General features: G+C 38.0%; 1 protein-coding gene across 10 annotated transcripts in view; it reads right to left on the bottom strand.

Moving 5' to 3' along the window:
• The window catches only part of WDFY3 (WD repeat and FYVE domain containing 3), a 290,160-nt gene that overhangs the window by 59,150 nt on the left and 204,921 nt on the right, over positions 1 to 26,089 (bottom strand). For 9 of the 10 annotated variants that reach the window (XM_049630812.1, XM_049630817.1, XM_049630814.1 and 6 more), the window contains 10 exons: positions 25,509 to 25,742; positions 19,136 to 19,235; positions 16,778 to 16,938; positions 15,457 to 15,686; positions 13,807 to 13,916; positions 11,608 to 11,790; positions 10,562 to 10,719; positions 9,389 to 9,466; positions 7,511 to 7,738; positions 1,162 to 1,215 (listed from right to left, as the gene is read on the bottom strand). In XM_049630812.1, the coding sequence (XP_049486769.1) occupies positions 1,162 to 1,215; positions 7,511 to 7,738; positions 9,389 to 9,466; positions 10,562 to 10,719; positions 11,608 to 11,790; positions 13,807 to 13,916; positions 15,457 to 15,686; positions 16,778 to 16,938; positions 19,136 to 19,235; positions 25,509 to 25,742 (1,536 nt within the window). The remainder of the gene's footprint in view (positions 1 to 1,161; positions 1,216 to 7,510; positions 7,739 to 9,388; positions 9,467 to 10,561; positions 10,720 to 11,607; positions 11,791 to 13,806; positions 13,917 to 15,456; positions 15,687 to 16,777; positions 16,939 to 19,135; positions 19,236 to 25,508; positions 25,743 to 26,089) is intronic. The other variant, XM_049630815.1, reaches the window with a different exon arrangement.

A 26,089-nucleotide genomic window follows, 5' to 3' on the forward strand; every position in this document is an offset into this window, starting at 1 on the left:
GGCTTACTCTTCAACTCAAGTAGTCAATATATATTTTCCACTATAATGCTTTTTCAAGCAAGACCTTTTTAAACAAATGATTTCCAACTTAAGCGGAAAATAAATGTCCAATTGGAATATTTAGACTTAAATACTGAACCTATTTTGAGATAAAAAACTACATAACTGAAGCCACAATGCCCTTCCTTTAACTTTAGGTACAGAGTCAGGAGAGCAGCAAGCTAACTGAGGAATGATATGCAATAAATGGAAAGTGAAATACATAACATAGGAAACTATTAAAATGAGGTAAAATAATATTACAATGATGGAAGGACCAATCTGATAAGCAAACTAATAATACTGCAATAGTTTTGAAATGAAAGAAAGGTAGTAAACTTTGTAGTGTACCAATTCTTCTACGTTAAGTATAACAGTGTTATCTTCAACTCAAAATTGTTCTTTTAAAAAGATGAAAGCATAGTTAGTTATGGGCAAGACAATGAGTAGATGGGGGAACATCTACTTGGTTAAGGACTTCAACTTGGAAATATAAGCCTTATTCCCTAAATATTTGGAGGTAGTTTTCTGTGTTCTAAAGAACCACTTTTTTTTTTTTTTTTTAAACTGAGTAAGGTACTGAATCTTTCTGGAAAAAGAAAATAATTGTATATTTTTAAACTTATAATTAAAGTAAGCTAAAATTTTTTTTTAAGTGATCTATGTATATCTTAGTTTTCATTAAAGCCTTCTAGTTGAAAAAATAATTTTTAGAAGAGGATACTTCTTATATTCTCAAAATACACACTATTTAGTATCTGGAGGAATTAAATGAGTAAATGAAAAAAAAAGTTGAGGGTGTCAGGCTGCCCATTACTAACATGCGTCAGAACTTGTTAGTTTATACGTGAAGCAACACACATTTTGTGGTGAGAGCAGCGAACACTCAACCTGTTAGTGAGCAGCAGACAGGCCCTAGAAAGCTAATTAGAATAAAGCCGAGAAAGACTAGGACATCTCTCAGCACGAATGACACCAACCTTTCAACTCTAAGGAACTTACAAGAACAAATTGAAAGTCAATCTTTTATGTTAGTCTAGTCTACCATGCACTAAAAAAACAAAAACAAAACAAAGAAAACTGCAAGTATTTTGCATTCTCTTATGGTAATTTGTGTTTTACCTTTTGAGGAATGATATCATCAGGTGTCTCGGGCTGTTTACTTGGGACCTCAGACTGAAAACAGGGTATTAAGTATAGACACATCAGAAAAAAAAAAAAAAAACCAAACCAAAATAACAACAACATAAAGAACACCACAAAAATAAAATTTTCCTGAGGATTGTATGACATATGGAAGACACACTCAAAATTCATGTGATTATCATTACTATTTTTTAATTATCCAAAGTAGTTTTAAAGTAAAAACTACACTAAAATTCTCAAGGCTAACTGAACAGGACTAACTGAAAAATCACAGACAAAACCTCAGCATAGGCGGCCAATGTCATGGATGATGACAGGCAAGTCTATATGGCTTCAAAAGGAAAAAAAACAGAAAACTGGATAATAGAATCTAATGCTAGCTATTACCTTCCACCTGCCTTTCACTGTGCTTATCCTTACATCTGTTTCATAACGGGAGTAACTGGTTTACACCATTATCTCCAAAACCCCACACCACAGAAATCATGAGGTGCTTTCCTCCCATAAAAGCCCAATGCCCTACTTTCTTTACTACTTTCCCACCTACAACCCCAGAATGGCTGAAAGCAAAAGGGAGACTGGGCCATCAGTCTCCAGGCCAAAAGTTTTGTAAAGAGCACTTCCAAAAATATTAGGTGGCAGCTATATATTTTATTCTCAGAATAAAATCTCAACTAACAAGAAGGCAATTTCTTTTGAGCTGTCGTGTTGGGCTTATGCATGTAAACATACACAGATAGCTACATACAGACAATGATGCACCCAAGAACTACTCCCAATTTTTCTTCCTTCTTATCTGGAGTTGATTTCTAGTACCTTTCCCCACGGTAAACATGCGTCAGCAAAATGACTTCACAAGGGTTTCTTCCCTAGGCAAAACACACACTGGACTACTGGGCATTCTTTCAAATACTTCACATGGTTTTAATAAATGTTTATCTTTAAAAGCAAACTTTTAAAAGCATACCTTGTAATGAAGAATAATCTTTAAAATATATATCCATGATCTCTATCTTGGTAAGGGTACTGGCTACACGAGTATAAAATACACACATGTGAATATACAATGGTACTTAAGATTTGTATACCTCAATGTATGTAAAATTTATGCCAATAAAAAAAGAATTATAAACAAAAACTGAATTCTAATTATTGATATGCATGTGGAATATTAAGGGGTGAAGGGTACTGACTCTGCAACTCTCTCTGAAATTCATTAAAAAAGACTAAGATAGATTGCTGGATGTGTGATAGACCAATATAGCAAAATGAACAAACTCCTATTGGCAAATGCAACTTTGATGTCCACTATTTATCACCAACCAAAATGCTGGCAGGGTCTGAAATGCACACTCTTTATTTTCCCTGCAGCATAGGGTACAGTGCCAGTCTAATACATACTTGCTCATTGATCCACTCACTGAGGCTCTTGTTTCACTACAAGGCACAGCATTCAATCAATAGTAAAGAGATATGCTATACCAATAACTTTAATATTATCATACCTCTCTTTTACTAAAAAAAAAATTATAACTAAATTATAATTGTTTACACAGAAATCTAAAACTTTCAAAGTCAGAATTTCTAGAAAATAATTCTTCAGCCATTTTTCTTCACATTTTTCTATAATGCTGACAATGGCATTTCCTGAATGAGTTGCTTAGTTTCTAGGAATCCTGTGACATCTGTATATTAAACAAAAAATATATGTGACAGCAGCCACAGGAGACTCCCTTAATTAGAAAAGGAAGCTTCTAGTAAGTTGATTACCCTTCTGTCCCAAGCAGCCCGAAATTAATAGGTAGGCAATGGGGTCTTCACCCTGGTGGTAATTGCAAATAATAGAACACTTGTTTGAGATTATTATTCTATGAAAATAAATTCTGTGAAAATAAGGAGACCACAGAATTAAAACCTGGTTTTCATATCTAAATACAATTTTTTTTTAAATGGCAAAATATGGAATCTTATTCTCCTTACTTAGGATTCAGAGTAATGACACAATTGCTTAAAAGCCACTGGATTTTATATTTTCATCATATCCTCTGCTCACATCTTAACAACATCTACAACTGACATTACCACCTAAAATACAGAATTACAGGGGCACCGGGGTGGCTCAGTCAGTTGGGTGTCCAACTCGTGATTTCGGCTCAGGTCATAATCTCATGATTTGTGAAATCGAGCCCCAAGTCTGCTTGGGATTCTCTCTCTCTTCCCCCTCCCCCACTCACGAATGTACTTTCTCTCAAAAAAAAAACTTTAATAAAAAATATAGAATTACAGTGCAATTTAGCATAGCTGTTTTAGTAATGGAAATTATCCCAAAAGGAAAGTCTTTTTTATTTTTATTTTGAGAGAACAGAGACAGAGACAGTGTGAGTGGGAGGGGCAGAGAGAATCCCAAGCAGGCTCCTAACTGCCAGTGCAAAGCCCAACGCGGGGTTTGAACCCACAAACTGCAAGACCATGACCTGAACCAAAATCAAGTCTGATGATTAAACTACTGAGCCACCCAGACGCCCCCCAAAAGGAAAGTCTTAAACTTCAACAGCTCTCAGTTCCTACGGGATCCTTTCAAAAGGCTGGAAAGAGGCGTCCGAGTAATTTTGTAGCCCGAAGTTTATACTCCTTTTCTTGAAGAGCCCTCTCCCAAATTATAGAAGTTTTAGGCCCAAATGTCATAATTTGGCTCTAGCCCTTTTTACTAGAAAAGTTTCAGAATTAGGAAAATTCTACAGAATGCTAAATGAGAAAGCAATGGAAAAGTCTATAATTTCAGGAGAAAGAGTGCTGATATGTCCATTCATTCAACACTGATTAAGTTCCTGATACTCTGTTAGCATTAGAGACACAAAACCTAGCATACTGTTTCTGTCTGGAAGAAATTCACTGTTCACCAATAATGTCACAAAACCATCAAAGGTTAGAATCTCTTCTTTTTCAAAAGTGATTCAACTTCTGAGGAACTGTCATCCTATATACTCACTATGTCTTACTCTACTACTTACTGGATGCACCCTAGAACTTCTCTACGTTTTGATGCCTCCTCTGTGTAACTGGGAAAACAGTACTAACTATACTTCAGAGGACTGTGATGAGATGTAATGAAACTGCACGTAAACTGCTCTGCAGAGCATCAAGCTCACTGTGCTTCGTAAGCACCTACTCTTCTTTTTTGATCTTATGATACAAGTCAGTAGGAGAGCAGCTGCTTCTATTTTTTGGAATCTTCTTTGCTGTAAACATTGCCAGACTGCATATTCCATAAAATAAAAGTGGACATTTAATGGCATTTTAAATTTACAAGAATTCTGAACTGGCAAAACCAAAATAATTAGTCATTCAGAAAATTTCATCACAGCAGATTCAGATTAACCTTGACTCGTGAATGGACTAAGCCACATAAATTCCACATTCTGTAACTGTCTCCCCTTCCCACCTGCTCTTTCCTTTTCTGTAAATGTATCTGCAGCCTTTCTTGACTGCCTTGTATTTCCCAGTATGTAACCCATCTGGCTGAAAAATAAGTTCCATATGGTACATACTTATTTCTGAGACTGTTTAGATTTCTTAGGATGGTGAACGCTTTTGCTTACGTAAAATGCTAATGATACTAAGGTTGTAAGTGTGAACTTCGAATAGGTTATTTTGTTTTTATCTGATACGGAAGTTTAAATATACTTCTATAAAGTTGAATGACACTGTTATAAAGAAGGAAAGGAATAAACAATATAAAAATATGGTTATATAAGTAAAAAATATGCCTCAAAAGCATATGCCTCAGTTAAATAAAAATAGTGGGTTTGTCACATTTTTAGGAGAGCATATTTGTCTTATATTTTAGTATTCTTGAATGGATTCAATTTAAATGACTGTTGACTCAAGAAATATTTTATCAGATTGTTACAGGCTTAAAGTCTTAATTATTCACTTGAAGAAAAGATTAAGAATTAGAGACTGTATTGCTGGTTTGCTCAGACAAAAGTAGGTGCTAGTAAAAGGCTGCAAAATATGGGTGGATTTTATTTTTTTTTAATATAGTGTACTAGTATTAGAGATTGTGGTGCTTTAAGTTACAGCTGTACCAAGTATAACATTCTTGACAGAATGGAATAGCTCTGGGAAAAGTGAACTTTAGGAAGTTATGTTGAAAAATCTTAACTATTTATTAGCAGGTCTAAGACCCATATTCTTTAAAAAATTTTTTTAAACATTTATTCATTTTGAGAGACAGACAGCATGAGCATGGGAGGGGCAGAGAGAGAGAGAGAAGGAGACACAGAATCTGAAGCAGGCTCCAGGCTCTGAGCTGTCAGCACAGAGCCCAACACAAGGCTCAAACCCACGAACTGTGAGATCATGACCTGAGCTGAAGTCCGATGCTTAACCCACTGAGCCACCTAGAAGCCCTGTATATTCTAAGAAGTATGAGAACAGTAGTGAAATCAGTGGGTACAAAATAAATAGAGCCAGGGTTTTGGCAGGAAAAAAAGGGTCACTGGAACAATGCAAGCTTCCCTCACATTATAGAACGCAAACTACTTATTAGAAGATCCATGTTCTAAGCTTCTTTTATAAATCTTAGTTTCTTTAATTGTCAAGAGAATCAAATATCAAGTCAAGAATGTGAAAGTATTTAAACCATGAAAGGTTCTGAAATGAAGTTTTTAATACAATATAATAAAACTTCTACAGTTGGTAAGTGTTTGACTCTAAACATTTTTAGAATTCTAAACATTTTGTATTAACCACATATCCAAAAACAAACCCCAAATATTCTTTAGTGATCTGTAGTGATCTGGGTTTCTAACTGGGTATAGGAGTTTACACTAGATTTATTTCCAAGACAGCTAAATACTGGAGTGAAACACAGCATGGAATACATTCCCTTGAGAGAGAGTCACCATTCTGTCTTCATGAAGCATAGTGTGATCAGATCCTTGGGGAGGAGGAAAATCTTAGAAGACGCTTTTCCAGACTGTATTTTTTTAAAAGCTACAATTTTAATTTTTTTAAATTTAAATGAGATTAAAGGAAGATGTAAGAATTTTTCATCAAAAAGGAGTATAGATTAAGAACAAGTCACGAAACAGTGGTCTAAAAGTCAGGAATTCTCTAGAGCTGTTCTGGTCTAGAATGGCAGCCACTGACCACATGAAGTGTGGCTAGTCCAAACACAGGTGTGCTCTCAAGTGTGAAATATGGACTTCATTTCAGAGACAAGGTACAAACACAGGTAAATGCCTCATAAATAATGTCTTTGCAATTGATTAAACATTAAAACAACAGAATGAAGAAGCTGGATAAAATGACAGGTGAGACCCCCTTTCAGCTTCCAAAGTTGTGATTCTACAATAAATATGAGTTTTCTAAGGACAAAAGTGTACTTCGTTTTGGAGGCAAAGGATTATTAGTGGACACTGAAGAGTTGAATTACTATTTTGAAATGTTAAGAGGGTTTTCAGAATTGAACTCAGTGGATTTTATAGTCTTATGGTTTCTCTTTTAAACTTGTAGTGGCTTTCTTGGGAAAGTATACTTTTCTTCTGTTTGTTTGCTTGTTTTTGTTTTTAAGTAGGCTCTACACCCAACGCGAGGCTTGAACTCATGACCCGGAACTGACTGAGCCAGCTAGCCACGCCCAGGAGAGTGTATTTCCCTAAACTTAAAAACACGATTCCTGTGCCATCATCGGCTTGGACGAAATTTTTCTAGTCATGTGCAAAAGTCTGAAGAAAGGCTTTGGAAAGGGTGACTTCTCTGAATAAAAAGAACTTCTGCCGTGTTTTAAACCTGTGGAGTCCGTGATGAAGTTTCTTGATACACAGAGAAAGATAGATATTCAGGCTATTATTCTTTAGCTGTTGTATTTCTTCAAAGGATACTGCTTAGTGCCACTGTTTATTTACGTAAGTCACTCAGAATGCTTTCTGGCACACAAATAAGCACCACAGAAGTACCTCTCTAATTTTAACCAACTGAGTCCTAACAGCTTTTGAGATGGGACTGTTACTTTCTCCATTTTAGGCACAAGGAAACGGAAACCTGGCGTGGCTCGTGGCCTGTCCCAGGTCACTCAGCGAGTGAAGTGGCAGAGGCTGGCTGGAAACCCTGGCAGTCGGCCCGAGAGCCTGTCATAGCGTCTCCTCGCTGCCTTGTTGCACTGCTTCATCCCACACCCACCACCCTGTGTTATCAATCTGACACTGTTCGGTGAAGTTCCTAAATTAGAGATTTTAGGTAAACGACCTGAGAGGAGAATGCTTGCCAAGAGGAAAAATTTTTTAAGAGCCATTACGAACATTTAACTCTGAATACTCACCGCCACGTTGGTCTCTTGCTCCGTTTCTGGCACATAAGGGTAATGGTTATAAAACATATCATTTCGCACCATTTTTTTCCTCATTCTGCAGGGCCCTTCTGTCATCTCCAACATCCATTTGTCTAGATGGGAACCGATGGGGGGGCCCCACAACCCTCGCTCCCGCAACAGTTCGTACTCGATCTGGCACCACTCCTCTGTCACGTACTTCAGGGCATTTTGCTGGCGCTACGGGGAGGGGGTCCAGGTTGGTTTTCAAGCAAAAGTGGGAGCAATAATTAAAAGTCTACAAATAACTTAAAACCAAGTTAATATTTGGAAACAAAACCAGTATATACCATTTCAGTCAATAGTATATAAGTAAAATTACATTTATTTGTTGTTCTATAACAATAAAATTGTTAAAAAACATCAGGCTACTAATTTTGTGAGAAGGTACGGTTTTTATGGTGGCCAAAGTGATTACTTTAGCACCAAGTAAATGACAGATATGTACAAGGCAGAGTGTGCAGTGCCTTATGAAAATACACTGAAAGGATTAGTTCAGTGTAAGTTAATGGATAAACACAGTAATTTAAGGATGAGTCCCCTTCCCACCCTCAAGTTGTAAAACAGGTTAGGTACTAGAACCTGGATAGGAGAAAATCTAGTGAATCAGATCAAGAAATACTGCCAGCACACCACATTACTGGTAAACTTGGTAACATTTCCAAAAATTTTAGGTAAAGAATATAAACATGCAGCTCTGGTAAATAACTTGATATTCATAGAAGAACAAAAGAAAAACCATTTTCAGTTGGCCACTGGGATCGATCCAAACCACTTTACTTAAAAGAAAATTTCTGAATTGGTATAACTTCTTGGTATATATCAAATATCAAGACATATAGCACATTAAAAAAAAATTTTTTTTAATGTTTATTTATGTTTGAGAGACAGAGAGTGAGCGGGTGAGGGGCAGAGAGAGAGGGAGACACAGAATCTGAAGCAGGCTCCAGGCTCCAAGCTGTCAGCACAGAGCCCGATGTGGGGCTCAAACTCATGAACTGTGAGTTCATGACCTGAGCGAAGTCGGACACTTGACCAACTGAGCCACCCAGGCGCCCCAAGACATATTGCACATTTAATGATTGATGGAATAGAAGAATACAATATCAGTCTAAGAATAAAGATCTCTTTCTACAGCTAACAGTGAAGATTACAGAATGAATAATCTTGAAGTTACATAATATTATAGTAGTATTTAATGTATTCTTGGTGGGGAGGTCAATACCCTGTAACAAATAGCTAGTGTATGCTCCTAAAATAGTAGCAGTTCAGCATTCAGAAATCTTTAATAGATCTAAATCAGCCATTTTGGAAATAAAATATTTAGGATAAGTTTTTGAGTAATCATGAATTCACCAAGAGTATTTCACTGAATTTATTTCTTACCAACATAATCACTAAGTGACTATAAGAAAAAAAATTATTTCATCTTCAAGTTTTTTTTGAATTTTAAGAGACTTTTCAGAGACAGATATGTACAAGGCAGAGTGCATATTTTCATAGTCTCCTTGTTAAGTCTGAGACAGATTTTCTTGTATTTTAATATTTATTAGGAACAACACATGCAATACATCAGTACCATTGACATTAATGGTATTGTTGTGATTTCCGGTTTGTTGTTTTTTGCAATGCCATCTGCTTCTAGAAAGGTCAAATTTTTCTGTCTTAAAACCAATGGCCAAAGTAGCTGGCAGGGATAATTTAAAACATCATCTGATGATGAACGCAGTTCAGCAACTTACTCTTCGGGTTAAAAAAGTATCATGAGAAACAGTCTTTTCTCAGTCAAGGAACACAAAACAAACCTTTATTATAGTTACGAATTCTTACCTCCTGATATTCCTTATATTGTGTATCTACTAAGTCACGGACAACAGCAATATGTGTAAACATCCACTGAGAAATCTCCTAACAATGGATGGAAAATGAGATGTTAATATTTCATGGATTGCCTGGAAAAATGTTAACTAGCCTTAAAATAATGTCAAATTATTTATTAAATTAATATTCTGCTAAAGGCACAACTACAAAATAAACAAAACCCTAAAAGATTAATTATCTGATGAATCTAATGGAGGCTTGCATGATGGACACAGATCCACTCCCAGCCCTCCCCTGCTCAATGCCCCTTCAAGGACATGCTTGCTCCTACAGCCTTTGAGAGTGCCATCAGCACCTTCAGGGATCACCACAGCTGCAGAGAACTGCCAGGGAACCCCAAACCTAATGACGGGGTGATTTGGAGGCAGGCAAGTTCAGCTATTTCAGCTCAGTACAGGTCAACTGGGGCAGGCCGTTTTGGCCCCAAAGCTCCACTTAGGTCAGTTGAGGCCAGACCTGCCTTGTAACCTAGTGTTTCCCTGTGGTCAATTCTGCTTCCTTTCTTACCCTTCCACAAATATGGACCACAAGGGCACCTGGTATAAACACCTTGCACCAAACTCCCTCTAGGTGTGCTTCCTGGAGAACCTGGCCTAACACATGGAATGTGTGAATGATACATATTGTTCCTCTCAGACCCTCACAGCTGCCTAAGATTCTGGGATGGTAGAGGAAGTATGATGAAGAAGCAATTAACATAGGTAGAGGAGTTTTGAAAAAAATCAATCACAGATATATATGACAAGGTACTAAAGAACAAAGAAACCATTTTGTTCTGCTACTGCTTTAAAATTTATATAATTATCAGTAACAAAATTATTGGAAGTTTGGAAAAACTGGGAAAGATTATCCACGGTCTGATCACAGATCAGTATCTGGATGTCACGTCCAGTTATGAAGTGGTTGTGCATACACAACACTCAGAACGCAATTTTATCATAGACAGTTGGGAGACGTTCTCATTATGTGGGTTCTTTCCTTCTCTCTTCTAAAGCAACAATGCACAAAAGTTGTACTTCAAATCGTATGCTTGTACATGTTAAATGTATTGTATGAAACACTACAACTAAACCTTGAAATACAGATTTCTAATAGTACCATCGATGAAGCTAAACAACATACCTGGGTGGAAAGACTGTGTTTGTTAAGACCACTTTCCTTTCGATTCCTTCTTGATCCTGTTAACTTGGAAAGACCAAAACCACTGCTCACGCGGGACAATTTGGATTGCGTGGTGGGCGCTAGAGCTTCTCCTCGACTTATGCATTTCTTCTCGTGGGCTGTGAAATTAAAATTACATGACTCTGCAATTTCTCCATGTATTTCTCAGTCTTACTTTTAACACTTTTGTGTCATGGTTACAAACCACAATTTTGTAGTTATGAAGAGCAGCTGACGTTACAGACACAGACATTCTCTTAGATATTAGACATTTACATGGATAACTGCTTGGGAATTACCGTACTAGTTGAATTTACATTTGGCTGAAGCCTCACAGCTCTGCAGTAATACGCAAACTTACTTTAACTGCATTCAGTTTCTGTGTTAACAACAATTCACAACCCCCTACCTAAAATATTTGGTGCTGCATATACTCTGGAATGTAGAATGTTTTGGATTTTAAAAAAGTGATACGGTACATACACTATATATTATATAGTACCAACAGAAGGTCAATGACAGTAAACCATAAAATGAACAAATTAATATTTCTGCAGCAAAATGTGAGAATATTTATACTAAGTAGGATAAATCAAGATAGGTTAGGCTTTGCTAACAAGTGATTTTGGGCACCAAATTCCTGAAAAAACCTTGGATTTTCAGGGTTTTTTGAATTTCAGAATTACAGAAGAGGGATTATGGATTTGTAGACAAGATGGTGACCATAATGAACATCTGCAGGCAGAGTATTATTTACAAATTTATAAATGGCAGAGGGGTAGGTAACACATCTCAGATTAAAAAACAAACAAAAAAACAACAAAAAAAAAAACCTGAGGGAAAAAAAGCCAAATCTCAACATAACCATTCTAGAATGGCTGTTAACTTTCACTTTTGCCACCATAATATCCTTTTGGGATAGTTTTAATTACATATCTAAAGTGTACCCATAGACAACAGTCGCATGTAAAATCTCTTGTTCATATCATCTCTGAGGACTCTCTTACCCAGATGATTCTGCCAACACTTTAAACCAGCTTCTTCAATGAGCGGCCTTGCTATAGCTATGTCCACATGACCCCTTTCGTTCACAGGTAGAGTGACTTTGAAAAGCTCCTCCAAGGCTTGTTTCTTACTATGAATTAATTCAGTCCAAACTCTGTTGACAGCTTTTATAAGAAGCTGACGCCCTAGGAAATGGAAAAAAGCAACTTATCAAAAACACAATATAAAGGTAGTTAGTAATTTTCTTCATGTTTTACATCTAAGAATCTCATCTAGGGTACTTAGTTGTCAAAAAAAAAAAAAAAGCTTCATATCATATTAAGCTCAGTAAAAATTATTATTCAGATAACCAAAACAGTGGTTGGTTACTTGGAGAACTTAAGAAATATATATGTTCATGGGGCACCTGGGTGGCTCAGTTAGTTAAGCATCCAACTTTGGCTCAGGTCATGATCTCATAGTTCGTGTTTTTAAGCTCCACATTGGGCTCTGTGCTGACAGCTCAGAGCCTGGAGCCTGCTTCAGATTCTCTCTGCCCCTCCCCTGCTTACACTGTGTCTCTGTCTCTCAAAAATAAACATTAAAAAAAATTTAAAAATATATATTCATATGTATGCAAAAGACTGCATTTTTACTTATAAAACTAGAAATTGAATACACAGAAATTTTATTGTCTAGCTTCTTCTATGTAAAAACTTACCCCCATTTAAAAATAATTTTTAAATCTATTTAAGTGGAAAATTAAGTTACTTGTTCCTAAATTTTCAAAAGGAAAAAGAGAACAAATATTTGAAAAGAATATTTATATTTACTATTAAATTGCATCTTACTAAGGATTCCTTGCTAATTTGTCTGACTCCTGCTCTAGACCAATCTTTACCAAGCATCAGAGTCACCTGAATGGCCTGTTAAAACAGACTGCTGGTCTCCATGCCCAGAGTTTCTGATTCAGTAGATCTGAGTGGGGCCAGAGAATCTGTTTTTCTAACAAGCTCTCAAATGATGCTGATGTGGTTAGTCTGCTTTGAGAACCAACATTCTAAACTGTTAGTTCCGTATGGGGTGAAAACAGTCACTGTTCCTCAATGTCTGGGCTTCAAAATGTGTTAGTGAAAGCAAAGAGAGTAAATTAATGCTTAAATGAATGAAAGAGTGAGTGTTGGCCTTCCAAAGGATAAAGTCATATGCTAAACCACCACACTGTATGGCTGGGGAGACCAACACTACTGTAGTTATCTGACTTTTCTATGGACCAACATGGAAATTAGAAATCAATCCACCCCAAAGACTTTAATGCACAATACTTATAAAAATCAGTGGGAAAACTAGATTAAAAGAGAATAAAAACGGTAGTAGTGGGGCACCTGGGTGGCTCAGTCAGTTAAGTGTCGGACCCTTGATTTTGGCTCAGATCATGATCCCATAGGAGATCAAGCCTGGAGTTGGGCTCTGTGCTGGGCATGGAGCCTGCTTGAGATTTTCTCTCTCCCTCTGCCCTTCCCCTGCTTGCTCCCACTTTCTCTTTCTCAAAAAAAAAAAAACAAAAAAAAAAAAAAAAAAAAAAAAGAAGAGTAGTGACAACCTGTCTCAAGCAGTATTTGTCTCTAATGTGACATGTCTGACACTACCAATAGGCAGCTCTCTTAATGGCAAATGCCAAGTCAGTATTTGCACCACTAGCTGTGCAAAGGTAAATAAATATCAAGTGTCCCAGTGTTACCATGAAATGCTGAGGGCTAGCAATATCAGCGGTTAGTGGTTTACCCATCTTGGCATAAGGAGAGCTACAGCTACCAGGTTGATTTAGATGTTGGTGGGCATATAGGTGTGGATTCAGGTGTGACCTACTGGGGGGCTGGTTGTCAATGCTGACAGTTTCTCAGGGGAGGTTTTTAAAATTTTTTTAATGTTTATTATTTTTGAGAGACACAGAGAGCGCCAGCCAGTGGGGGAGGGCAGAGAGAGGGAGACCCAGAATCTGAAGCAGGCTCCTGGCTCCGAGCTGTCAGCACAGAGCCCGATGCGGGGCTTGAACCCACAAACTGCGAGATCATGACCTGAGCCGAAGTCGGACACTTAGCCGACCGAACCACCTGGCCATCTCTTAAGTGAGTTTTTTTGGAAAAGGGCAGGGTATATCTTAAAACTTGGAAATGAAGGAGTGGGGAGAGAAAAGGAAGAAAACATATTGAGGCAATTACCTTCACTAATATCTTGGCTGTAACCACCATCTGGTTCAATGTCAGAGGGTATCATAATGTGCCATGTAGTCATGCGGGCTTCTGCTTCCAGTCCGAACCCATCCACGTTGCTGAAAAATTCCAGTTTAAACTATATGAAGGAAATGACTGTAGCTGAAAACCATAATGACCAAGTATACCTCTGCAGACACAGGTAAATGCAGGCTCTATTACAAAGTTCCATAATTGGCAGACAGACATTCAGCAGATGCACAAAACAGAACTTCCTACTTTAGCATAAAAATGCCATTTAAAGGGGTGATCTCACAAACCCACTTGACTAACTGTAATTAAAAAGACACAACAGCACCGAGATGCCTTCTGATCACTATTAACATTTTTACCTAAAAATTATAAAAAGGTCATTTAAGAACATTCTGCTCATATGTCTATGCACCACCTCCCTCCAGTCTCTTATGCCACCATTTTTGCTTCCGTGGCAGTCAATTACTTGCAGTTTCCCCTAAGTGCCACATTCTTGCCTCCTCCTGGGCAATCATACAGATGGCTCCTTCTTTCTACATCACTCTTATCCCCTTTGGAGGGCTAACCTCCTCCTTAACCATGTTCAAGTTGTAACTTGGCAGGTGTCTCCTCCAGTTAGGGGCATGTATTCCATGCTCCCAAAGCACCATGCTTCTAGCACAGGACTTAGCACCCTGACCAGTCTTGCTTACTTCTATCTTTACTCCTAGACTGCATATTCCAAAACCCCACCATGGGTTCCTTCTTGCTCACATTTCATCCCAGTCCCTAATTCAATGCCCGGCCCCAGCAGACACTGAGTACGTATTTGTCAAAGCAATCAATGGAAAAATACTAATTTCACCCATTTAACATATACCACTGCATCTATTTATTGCATTCTTTTCACCTCCCTTAACCTCCAACAATGTGTATTTTGTTTATTTTAAAAGTAAACTTTGGGGAGCCTGGGTGGCTCAGTCAGTTATGCGTCTGACTCTTGGTTTAGGCTCAGGTCACGATCTCATGGTTTGTGGGTTTGAATCCTGCATCGGGCTCTGTGTTGACAGTGCAGAGCCTGCTTGGGGTTCTCTTTCTCTCTCTCTCTCTCTCTCTCTCTCCTGCTCTCTCTACTCCGCCACCACTCACGCTCTGTCTCTCTCAAAATTAAAAAAAAAAAAAAAAAAGTAAACTTTCTTCTTCTTTTAAAATTATACATGTGGGGGCACCGGGGTGGCTCGGTTGGTTAAGTATCTGACTTTTGATGTCGGCTCGGGTCATGATCTCATGGTTCGTGAGATGGAGCTTTGAATCGGGCTCTGTGCTGTCAGCTTGGGATTGACACTGTCTCTCCCTCTCTCTCTGCCTTTCCCCTGCTCACATGCTTTCTCTCTCTCAAAATTAAGAAATAAAAACTTAAGTTATATATGTGACATAAGGTGATTAATGACCAATTTAAAGATACAGAAAATTAAAGAATACTCATTTTGTTGCAAAAATGTAACCCTTGTCTTTCATATTTTCCACAGAGTTTTAAAACTGAGATTTAAAAAAAAAATGTTACTATCAAAAAAGTAGGACAAAGAGTTCTGGTGGAAAAATACCAAAGATAAACTCAAGGTGGCAAACCGAACATTAAAAAGTTACCTTCCAACATGTAGATTAATAAGGCAGTGAGCCAGACAGCTAATGAATTCCTGGTCGTGGTTCCCAGGTCCCAGGATCAAGTTCCTGTTTACAGTCAGGACCCTGAGCGAATCTAGGAGTGCCACTTGCTGTGGAACGGTTTTGTGTGCCCGTGAGAACTGGTACAAGATGGTCCTATTGAGGCAGTGATAAACCGCATCAAGTGACAATCCCTGTGATCTTCTTTTTGACTAAAGATAATGAAAGATACTTTATTTAGTAGAATGGACAGAAATAAAAGATCCGCGTATCATTCGCACAGAAACATTAGGTTTATTATGTACCAAATGCCATGCTCAGCACAGGTGTGCTAAGCTACAAACCAAAAAGCTTTTGCTAATATGAGGTTCAGATCCCAAGAGAGCCATATACATAATTTAGTGAGAGGAGAGCTACACCCCCCAGTGAGGAGAGCTGCTACCACTCCTGTGGGCAGAGCAGCCTGCCAGAGGAGATGAGGAAGTGCCATCCGGGGAGAAGGTCCTACCACTAAAGTTGTGTGAGGGGGAGTGATCTCCACTCAAAATTACTGAAGAAACAAACACAACAAACCTAAAATGTTAGTAAAAAACTTCTTTTGACATTCTCATTTCATTTCCTCACTTGCAAAGTTTTCTCTTTGGCATAAATACAAATTTAACGCTTAAAAAAATTCTTAGGTCACATGAAAGAATCTGTGCACCATATGCTAATAACACACAATAATGGCATTTCCCAGTTTCCACATTAAGTGTTGAGTAAGATTAATCACTTGTGCCAAACCAGGCCAACATTCTTTAGTCAAAGAAAACACACACACACACACACATACTCTAAAATGACATCTTCAAAGAACTACAGTGAATTTTGTGAAGATTCAATTACAAGGAGAAAATATGCCTTTAATATCAACTCTTCCTGCTCTCTAAATCTTTACACACAAATATATCATACTGTAAAAATAAAACAAAAAAAACCTCATCAAATTGTCCTGACTTAAGGTATTTAAACCAAAAGGAAGCTATCTGGGTGGCAAAGAGCAGTGTCAGTGGGGAGGTCAGGGAGAGCCCACAGCTTGAGGGAACTTAGGCAACTTTACAAGGGACACACTGGCACCAGCTATGGGTAAGGAAGGGAAGGGCTACAAATTGACAGTTTTTATTCACTTTCAATACGGTGAGCTTTATGGTAAATGTTAACGTTATCTTATTAGTTACATTTATTTCCAATAATTTTGACATATTAGGAAAAGTTTTTCAATAGGAAAACATGTACTCTAAAACTAATAGTGAAATTGGGTTACCTGTGCAATTAGTTGAATTATAAAATCTATAAGAAGTTTAGATTCTTTGTTGAACATGCCTTGCCAAAGCTTGTCCACCACACGTTGTGTGAAATAAAACACATTGTTCACCAATACCTGGTAGCTTCCTCCGCTGGTAATAGGCAGAGATGCATCTTCCCCTAAATTGAAGCAGGGAAAAAAAAAATATCTAAGAAAATTGATATCAACCAGCATAAGACCAGAATCTCAAACAAATGAGGCTAAGGTAAAACGAATTCATCTACTACATTTAGAAATAAGACCACTAGCTCTAATGTACTACTTTAAGAAAATGATGTTCATGGCCAGAAATCATGACAAATGTTGGAAGAAATCATTTCTGCAGGATAAAAGAGTTATGGATTCAAAGTGTGAAGTCTCTTATTGCTTTGAGAACATCTGTGATGAGCAAATAGTTCCTCAACTTAAAATGGTAGTGACAGAGGATCTCTGAGAAAAAAGCTGTCAGGTTATTAGTTGTGAATCGATTCTGTGCGACAATAAAGGGTAAAACAAACAGTCAAATGAAACTCAAGTTTTGATTATACCTTTAAGCACAATGAAGTACTATATGCATTAAAGAGGTTCACAACAACTGTGAAAAATAAACTACAATCAGCGCTGGTGGGGCCAAGAGGCACCTTTCCCTCCCTACTCCTCCCTCCACGATTACCTTCACTACCCTTCTCTTCAAAAAGCTACTGAGGCGCCTGGGTGGCTCAGTCTGCTGCGTGTCTGACTCTTGATTTCAGCTCAGGTCATGATCTCACGGTCATGGATCAGGCCCCAGGCCGGGCTCTACACTGAGCGTGGAGCCTGCTTGGGATTCTCTGTCTTCTCTGCCCCTCCCCACTCTTTCAAAATAAATAAACTTTTTTTTTTTTTTTTTAAAGCTGCGCAAGTGCCTTCAGTGCACTTGCTGTATATGTACTACTTCAAGACTAATCCTCCTAACCAAAAATCCCTCTGTAAGCCCCTCCTTTTTAGAATTTCTGGAGCCCCACTGATTGTGATTATTATTCCCACCTAACTCTAACTCCATTATGCAAAACTCTTCATTTTATGCCTCTACATAGTAAAACTGATACTGTGTAAGTTTTTCTCAAGTAATAAAAACAAACACAAAAGTTTGACCTGACACTATGCTCTGAGAATTGCATGTTAAGACAATACTAAAGATTTCTTGGCAGATTTACTCTAAAACAAAACAAAACAAAAACAAAAACAAAAAACAAACTTTAATAGCATGGAAGTTCTTTGATTAATATTACTGGGAACTCAAGTAGCAAATATGTTAAATCTCTCCTTTTCTTTCTCCTTTAAATTCTATCATTATTTTACATATAAAAATTAGCTCCACTGTAAATGTATCCAGTTTTGTATTTTTACTGTAACTAGATACAGACATATAGAAAAAACATCTTTATGTGTTTTGAATTTATGTACTGGGTGCCATCCTAAAGAATAACATATACATACCTCTGACCTAACAACTCTACTCACAGGTATATATCTAACAGGCAGGTAGAAATATTGCACACCCATGTGGCCCATAGGAACAAGCAGCTTTATTTCTAGCCGTTTCAACCTTGAAACTACTAAATGTCCAACAACAAAATGGATACATTTTTATATATGCATATGACAGAATACTATCATATTCTAGTGATGAAAATAAATGGACTCTTGCTACAGGCAACAGCATGGACAAATCTCACAAACATGTTGAGTATTAGAAGCTAGACCACAAAGAATACATGTTGTATGATTCCATTTATAAAGTTCAAAAGCATGCAAAATCAATCTGTTGTTTTAGAAGTTGGGACGGTGCCTCCGTGAGCAGTAACTGTGCCAGGGCAGGAGGGACGTTTCTGGGGGTGTCTGTAATGCATTCCTATCTGAGTGCTCTTTTTCTTTTTTTTTTTTAATCTCAGTGGTCTCATACAGGCGTGATGTCTGGGTGGTAATTCATGGAGCTCTATGCTTATAATTTGTGTATGTATATCACAGTAAGTTAAAAAGTACTAGATAGTCACATAAATATAACTTGTTGTAAGACAGTCTTAAAAACATTTTTTTCTCTTCCCTTGTCCTCTTCCTGCCACCTGAGTGTACAGATGTGGACAAGCAACTTAAAACACTTCCTGTTGTTGACTCTCTATCCCAGATTAAAAGGAATGAGCTATATGGGCTTGTTGCTCATTACAGAAAAATACCAGGAAGAGGGAAAAATGCACAGAAAAGATAAAGCTAAAAAGGAGATACACTTGGGGTTTAGATAGAGAAGAAGAATGATTATAGGTACTTTCATGAAGTGAAAATAAAACATAGTATTACCCAATAAGACATCAGCTGCAAGCAAATGGTCCATCACACTATCCAAAATATAAGTCTGAAATTCTTTTTGCTGAGTTCTTGTAGATCTTTCAGGAGAAGCCTAATCAGTAAAATTTACAATTAGAAACAGAACCAATTAAACAAAGATAAGGGCTCAATCATAGTTATATTATTAATACTTACATAGTTACATAAAAAAACCCTACTGGGAAATAATAAATTATGACATGAGATATAGTAGACACCCTTATGCTTTTTTTATTTTTGTGACCACAGAATTAAAAAGAAGCAAATCTTTTGAATCCAGTCCTCCAAAAAGATTCTAAGTATTAAAAGCATTTAATAAATATCTGATAATCTATTAGTATACTTCACTTCCAAAGACAGTTGGCCATTTATGAGATACAGATAAAATAAATCATAAAGCCATTAAAACAGATATAAAACCTCAGGGATCTAGGAATCAAGGGGGCAAAGTTGAGGGAGAAGGGAATATTAATATCAAAATGTTAACTAAGCACACAGCACACAATTTAGCTCTGCGCTTCCACAGTATCGAGGAGAAAAAAAGATGATACGGTTTACAAAGCTTTCTCTTATCTGTAAAAAGCAGCACACTAGACTGTCAGCAAGGATGTTTACCTGAAGTTGTTCTTAGAGGAAGGTTCTCTAAGGGTTTTTAAAAGGACGACAATGCTAACCCTATCCATAATACCTTTGAGAATGGTTTTGTACAGTACAAAGATGATTTTAAATTTTTTTTTTTCAACGTTTTTATTTATTTTTGGGACAGAGAGAGACAGAGCATGAACGGGGGAGGGGCAGAGAGAGAGGGAGACACAGAATCGGAAACAGGCTCCAGGCTCCGAGCCATCAGCCCAGAGCCTGACGCGGGGCTCGAACTCACAGACCGCGAGATCGTGACCTGGCTGAAGTTGGACGCTTAACCGACTGCGCCATCCAGGCGCCCCACAAAGATGATTTTAGAAATGATATTGAATAAAAGCTTAGGGCACAAAGTTAAACTACAGTCCTCAGATGGCTTTTCTGTTATTAGGGTAATATAATCCAGGTGCATAACTGGCAAGTATCTAACCTGAGAGGTGGGTGGCAGACCACTGGGAGCCTAGGGATGAAAGGTGGAAACATCCTTCTGTCGTCCTCAAATGCCAGTGGTTTTAGTTGGCTTTTGGTAGGAGTTGGATATGGAACAGTTCAACAAACTGACACAAAACTGTTTCTTAAAAAGAGATCTGTATGTTTTGATACCAGCAGAATAATGATGCTTTGCAGATCCGTGAATACACACATCTGGGACTATGGTTATGATGTTACAAAAGTGGGCTTTAGAACACTGTTTTGCTTTATGCATTTAAAATTAAATTCTGCTCTATTTTAAAAAATCCATTTCTTTCTATTCTGATTTTCAAGGTGGTACTCAAAAAGGGTTTAAGGGAGCAGTTAAAAATCTAAAATCTATATTCAGATCAAAGATCTTATTCTAGGGATTCAAAAACCAACATCTCAACCAAAGCTGCAACAAGCATTTCTCTGTTTTGCTGGTAAAACATATTTATTTTGTTTAAAAATAACAAAATGTGGGCCTAATAACAGTTAAAATAGTACTAAAGTTTAGAAATTTGGTTTGGGATCAGAATAATTTGGGGAAAAGTGAAAGATAGGTCATATTGTTTTTAATCTTAATAAATTTTCCTGTGCAGTTGGAACAGATTAATGACAATGGTCAGCAGTAGAGCTGTGGCCACGCCCTGCCAATTTCTCATGTGGATGGTACAGTGAGAATTCAACGCTGCCAAATAAAGAGAAAACAGCAGATTGATTAGATCTTGGAGGATTACCTTATAATCAGATCAGAGACCATGTTTTCAAACAGCCTGAGCAGATCGAAGTTTACTAAGGAGTAAGGTTCTCTATTCACAGGAGGATTTAAACCCCCCGAAGACAACAGTGTTCATTCTGGATCATCATAACTCAAGGTGGTTGGTTAATGGGATAAATAATAATGGGTAGGGTTTATCAAATCTTAACTAGACAAAGTTTGGAATCTGCAAACAGAGGGACCATAGTACACAGAAAAGTAGCTTCATCAACAATATTTATCTTTACTTAATTAAGAAACATTCTTTTGAATTATGCAAGGATTTAAGGCTGGCTCAGTCACCAGTAGGCATTTAATCCTCTGAATCCTCTCACAGAATCTATTATATGAGTGATTATGACCCAGAATTTACGCTTGTTATTGGCTCTAATTGCTGAGTTTAAATGTTCTTGCTGAGATTTATTGTAGCCTAACTTTTAAAGGATTTAAGGCTTAATGAATGAATGCACAGCTGTCTCAGAGGCATTAAAAAAAAATTCTATGGAGTTGCTATATGTAAAAGACAGTGCTTACTTTTATCTCATTATCTCAGTCTGCAAAATATCTCTTTGTACCCCATTTTAGGGAGATGGTTACTAAGGCTGAGTGGGTAAGTCACAACTAGGACTCAAACCTCAGTTTCTTTGATGGCAAAATTCATGGCCTCCCCTGTTATACTATACTCTTCCAGTTCTACCAGAAGTCTCCGTATTGAAGTTAACAAATGCACAAAAACAACTCTGCTACAGTCTCATCAATCTTCTACATCAATCTGGTCGGCTGCACCAGATACCTGGGACGAGTTCAGGGCATGGGGAAGACAGGGTGAGCACTATGATCTGCTCCGGTCTGTGGCCATCACATGTCTTCCCGGTAAACACAGGGAAGCCAGTCAACACCAGTATTCAGAGAATCACAGCCTTCTTTCTGCAGCCTGCAGACACCATGCAGAATCTATGCGCACAGGCCAGCCAGCCCAGCGGGCCTGCTGCTCTCGACGAGAGCAGTGCAGCTTTGGGAGGAAGACCTTTGGTGTTCGGTGGTTTGTGGACAGGCTGAAGCTCTTAAGGAAGAGGTTTCGAGCTTCTTCATTCCAACTGCAGTATTCCTCTTAACTGATTTCCTCCCTTCTGTCAGTTACGGGAGAGGGCTCTCTCTGCCCCCTTTTGCCACTTTTTGTTTGTTCATTGTCCTACAGTCACCCAGGGTGGATCTCAGACTGATGTGAAGAGAGAAGTCTTTTAGAAGATGGCTACAATAGAGAGTTGTGAACTCCTGAGAGCACAAAAAGGTACTTATGGTATAAGCCCACCCTCCGACCCTGGACTGCCATGGTGGTGCTCACGTGCAGCAACGTCACCGGGCCTTCCGTAAGATGCCTGCTGGTGACAGGTACTGGTGGTGACAGACACCGGTGGACGGGAGCAGGGAGAAGAGCTCCTGGACACTCTGGTATATGCCAGCGAAGGCCACTTCGTTTTCTGGGTAAGCCTTACATGCCAGGTTCTGTGTTATGAATCTTAAATGTATTCTCTTATTTAATTTAATTCTCACAGCAGCCCTCAGAGACAGGTTCTATTTTTATACCTTGTGAAAGATGGGCAAACTCTAAAGGGTGAAGAGAGCGGAGAGGACACAGCTATAACCAGCACACATTTAATTTCTCAAAAATAGCTTTTGCTGGGTGATTTACATATATTTAACTCCCGTAAAAATCATACAAGGGAGATTAGTATGTAAATCATTCTCCAGAGAATGGATTGAGTTCATTGAGACAAAAGTGTTTATATAATAAATAACCGGCCCAGAATTCAAAACAGGTCCTTCTCACTCCAAAACCCATGCTTTTTCTACTGTACCATACTGCCTCCCTTGTACACTCTGGCTCGCCTACACAAATGGGAATCTTTTATAATCAAGTAAGTAGATGATCTTGTGGTGAGATTCCGGCAATCCTAAGACTGAAGATGGCCTGCCTCAAACGTATCAAACTGAAAATCAGTTGGATCAAACCCCGTCCTTCATCCAGGTAAGTGGTAAACATACAGGATAATTCTCTTCTTGAACAACATTCAAAATCATGTGCTTGCTGTTTTTTACACCATCAAAGACATGGAGTGCAATAAATATGCTCTGCATGTTTATTCTATATGTGTATAGAAGAATTGGAAGTTCCTCGAAGGATTAAGTTAATTTTTAAAAGCAAATGTGTATCTCTCTTATTAGATGTATCACATCTTCCTGTTCGAGAGCTGCCAGGATATAGTTATAGTTAAATGATTAATATTGAAAAGAACCAAAACTCTGTGCTAATTCTGTAAGAGATGAAAGGACATGTGAAAGGTGGTCCCTAACTTTTAAGGAGTTGATAATCTACCTGGGAGTTTCCATCTTGACATCCCCCAGTTTTCCTTGAATTCTAACCCCACCACCCCTGACTCCCCAGTCCAATCAGACACAATTCTACCACAGGGCAGATTATTGTCGACAACAATGAGAATGCTACCTCAAGGTTAGTACATGTTATATCAAACTTTTTCTTTGAAAAATATAGAAAACCAAAATAAAAGACAATTATTTTGCTTACCCATGGCTAATTAGCTATCAGGGTTCCTACAAATCTGAAAAGGCTATTAATGGATATATCTGTCCATATCTCCCACACATGTGTATTTTAGTATCTGGCTCAGTTATGCTTTCTGGCACACACCTCTTCTGAACTTTATTATCTTGTTATTTTCTGATCACCATTTCATTTTGCATAGAATGCTTCAAATTCTTACCTGATGTGCTAAGATACTAGCCATCTATCTTACTTCTTAAAGTTTCTAACAAGGGCAAGTTCTACCAGGCATGCTTTTAAACTCTACCATGTGAACTGCTGATGACATTTACTATTTTTCTACCAACAGTAAACACTGTAGTCCTGGTTAAAATGCTTAGCATGAATAGTATTTAAATTACATCAGCAATTTCTTTTAGTTGACCAAAGGGAGAGAGTTTCACATGAATAAGATAAAACATCTCCTGTGGTTTTAAGGTTTCAAATAAAAAATTAACTGTATTAGCCACTAGAGGGAGCAGAGAAAGTGCAGGTTCAGCTACCAAATGGCTGAGAGCATGAGGGAAGTTCCCCAGAGAGAAGAGCAGTTATAGTCTTCGGAACTGAATCTTTTCATAGGATGGTATTATTTTCAGAGTCCTGGAATGCACTACTTGACCCTGCTTATATGAATTGACCAAAAAAAATATGAATGTACAGTCAACTAGTTATATATTAAATTCTCTTTCTAGGATCTTTTGAAAATTTTCTAGGTGAACATTTGGTTTTCAGGCATGGCCAATTACTAGAGCCAGCAGTACACTTAGGGCTCATTTTCTGATGCATCAGCTGATTCATATCACTTACCAGCAGAACAGGCAAGTGCAATGGGCTGTCTGCATCTCCCCCAAATTCGTATGTTGAAGCTCTAACCCTCAATGTGATGGTATTAAGAGATGGAGCCATCAAAATGTAATTAGGTTAAGATGAGGTCACGATGGTGGAGTGCCCATGAGATTAGTGCCCTTATTAGAGGAAGGAACACAAGAGTTTTCTCGCACATGAGTGCATGTGCGCGCGCTCTCGCTCGCTCTCTCTCTCTCTCTCTGCCATGTGAGAGTATAACAATGTAGCCATCTGTAAGCCAGAAAGAGGGCACCAGAACCTCACCAAACTGGCACCCTGATGTCAGACTTCTCTGTCTGGAACTGTGGGAAATAAATGTCTATTATCCACGCCACCCAGTCTATGGTATTTTGTTGCAGTCTGAACTAAGCAAGGAAGCAACCTAAAACTTTGCTGCCTTGAGGAAAATTTAATAACTGTATATTAAGCACCTACTATGTGCAACGCACCATATCTTATGGTGCAGAGGATACCAAGAGCAATAATACCTGGTTATAATATGAAAGACGGAGAGAAGTAGGGAGTTACACACTGAGGAGACAATGACGCTGTAAGTGTTAGAGTATGTGAGAGAAGGTGCTGGCACACTAAGGACCATGGGCCAAATCCAGCCCATGTCTGTCTTTGTAGACCGAGTTTTATTGAAACACAGCCATGCTCATTCATTTATGTACTGTCTATGGCTGCTTCCTAGCTACAATGATATACTGGAACAGTTGTAACAGAGATTGTATAGCTTGCAAAGCTTGAAACATTTACTATTTGGCCCTTCACAGAAAAAGTCTGTCAATTCCTGGCCAGGAAAGGATAAGAAAGGTTTGAATTAGGGACATGCTTATGGGAGGGAACAGAAAGTAGAGAAACAAATTGTTAGGGTATATAGCATGTCTGGGATAAAAAATTCCCATAGTCCATGATATGTTCTGCCTGTATAACCAAAAGAATTTGAAATCTGAAAGGTATCTGGCATAAAATATGCTTGGTTATTAATGTTCTAATTATAAAAACTGAGCAAAAGACATGTAAATGCATTTTTTTGTCCTTACCTCCAACAAAAGATCAATTAGCGGAGTCTGCTTGCTGGCAGGAGTAAGACAGAGATTGTCTATTATTAAGACCCGCATGAAGTCAAAAACAAACTTTTTAGCTGGGTGATTGGTCAGATACGTCTTTGTGCCCACATTGCAGTACTCTGACTGGCTTCTGTTCATCCCTGTGTCTGCTGCAAAGGCTTTAAATTCTTCTGCTGGAGATCCAACTTCATCATCAAGATCAGTCACCTGGTAAAATCAAGTGGAAATACACACGAGTCATATTTGATTTTATGTGATATTTTCACTTCCATGTTTCCTAAAATCCAAATTATAGCAGCAAGAGTATTTTCCTTCAATATTTACCTCCTACTAGGCTATTTAATACATTACTTCACTGCTTATTTGACTATCACTTCAAGGTAGTAACTGGGAACCAGATACATGTGTACTTAACACATGCTCTTTCTAATATTAAAGTGACCAGCCACTACCCGTGTATCTGTTTTATGTTGAATTTTATCTCTACTATGGATAACTGCACTTAAAATAATTGAAATGACGAGAATAACTATATTTGCATAATGAAATATACC

The sequence above is a fragment of the Panthera uncia genome, chromosome B1 (assembly GCF_023721935.1).
Source record: "Panthera uncia isolate 11264 chromosome B1, Puncia_PCG_1.0, whole genome shotgun sequence".
NCBI lineage: Eukaryota > Metazoa > Chordata > Mammalia > Carnivora > Felidae > Panthera > Panthera uncia.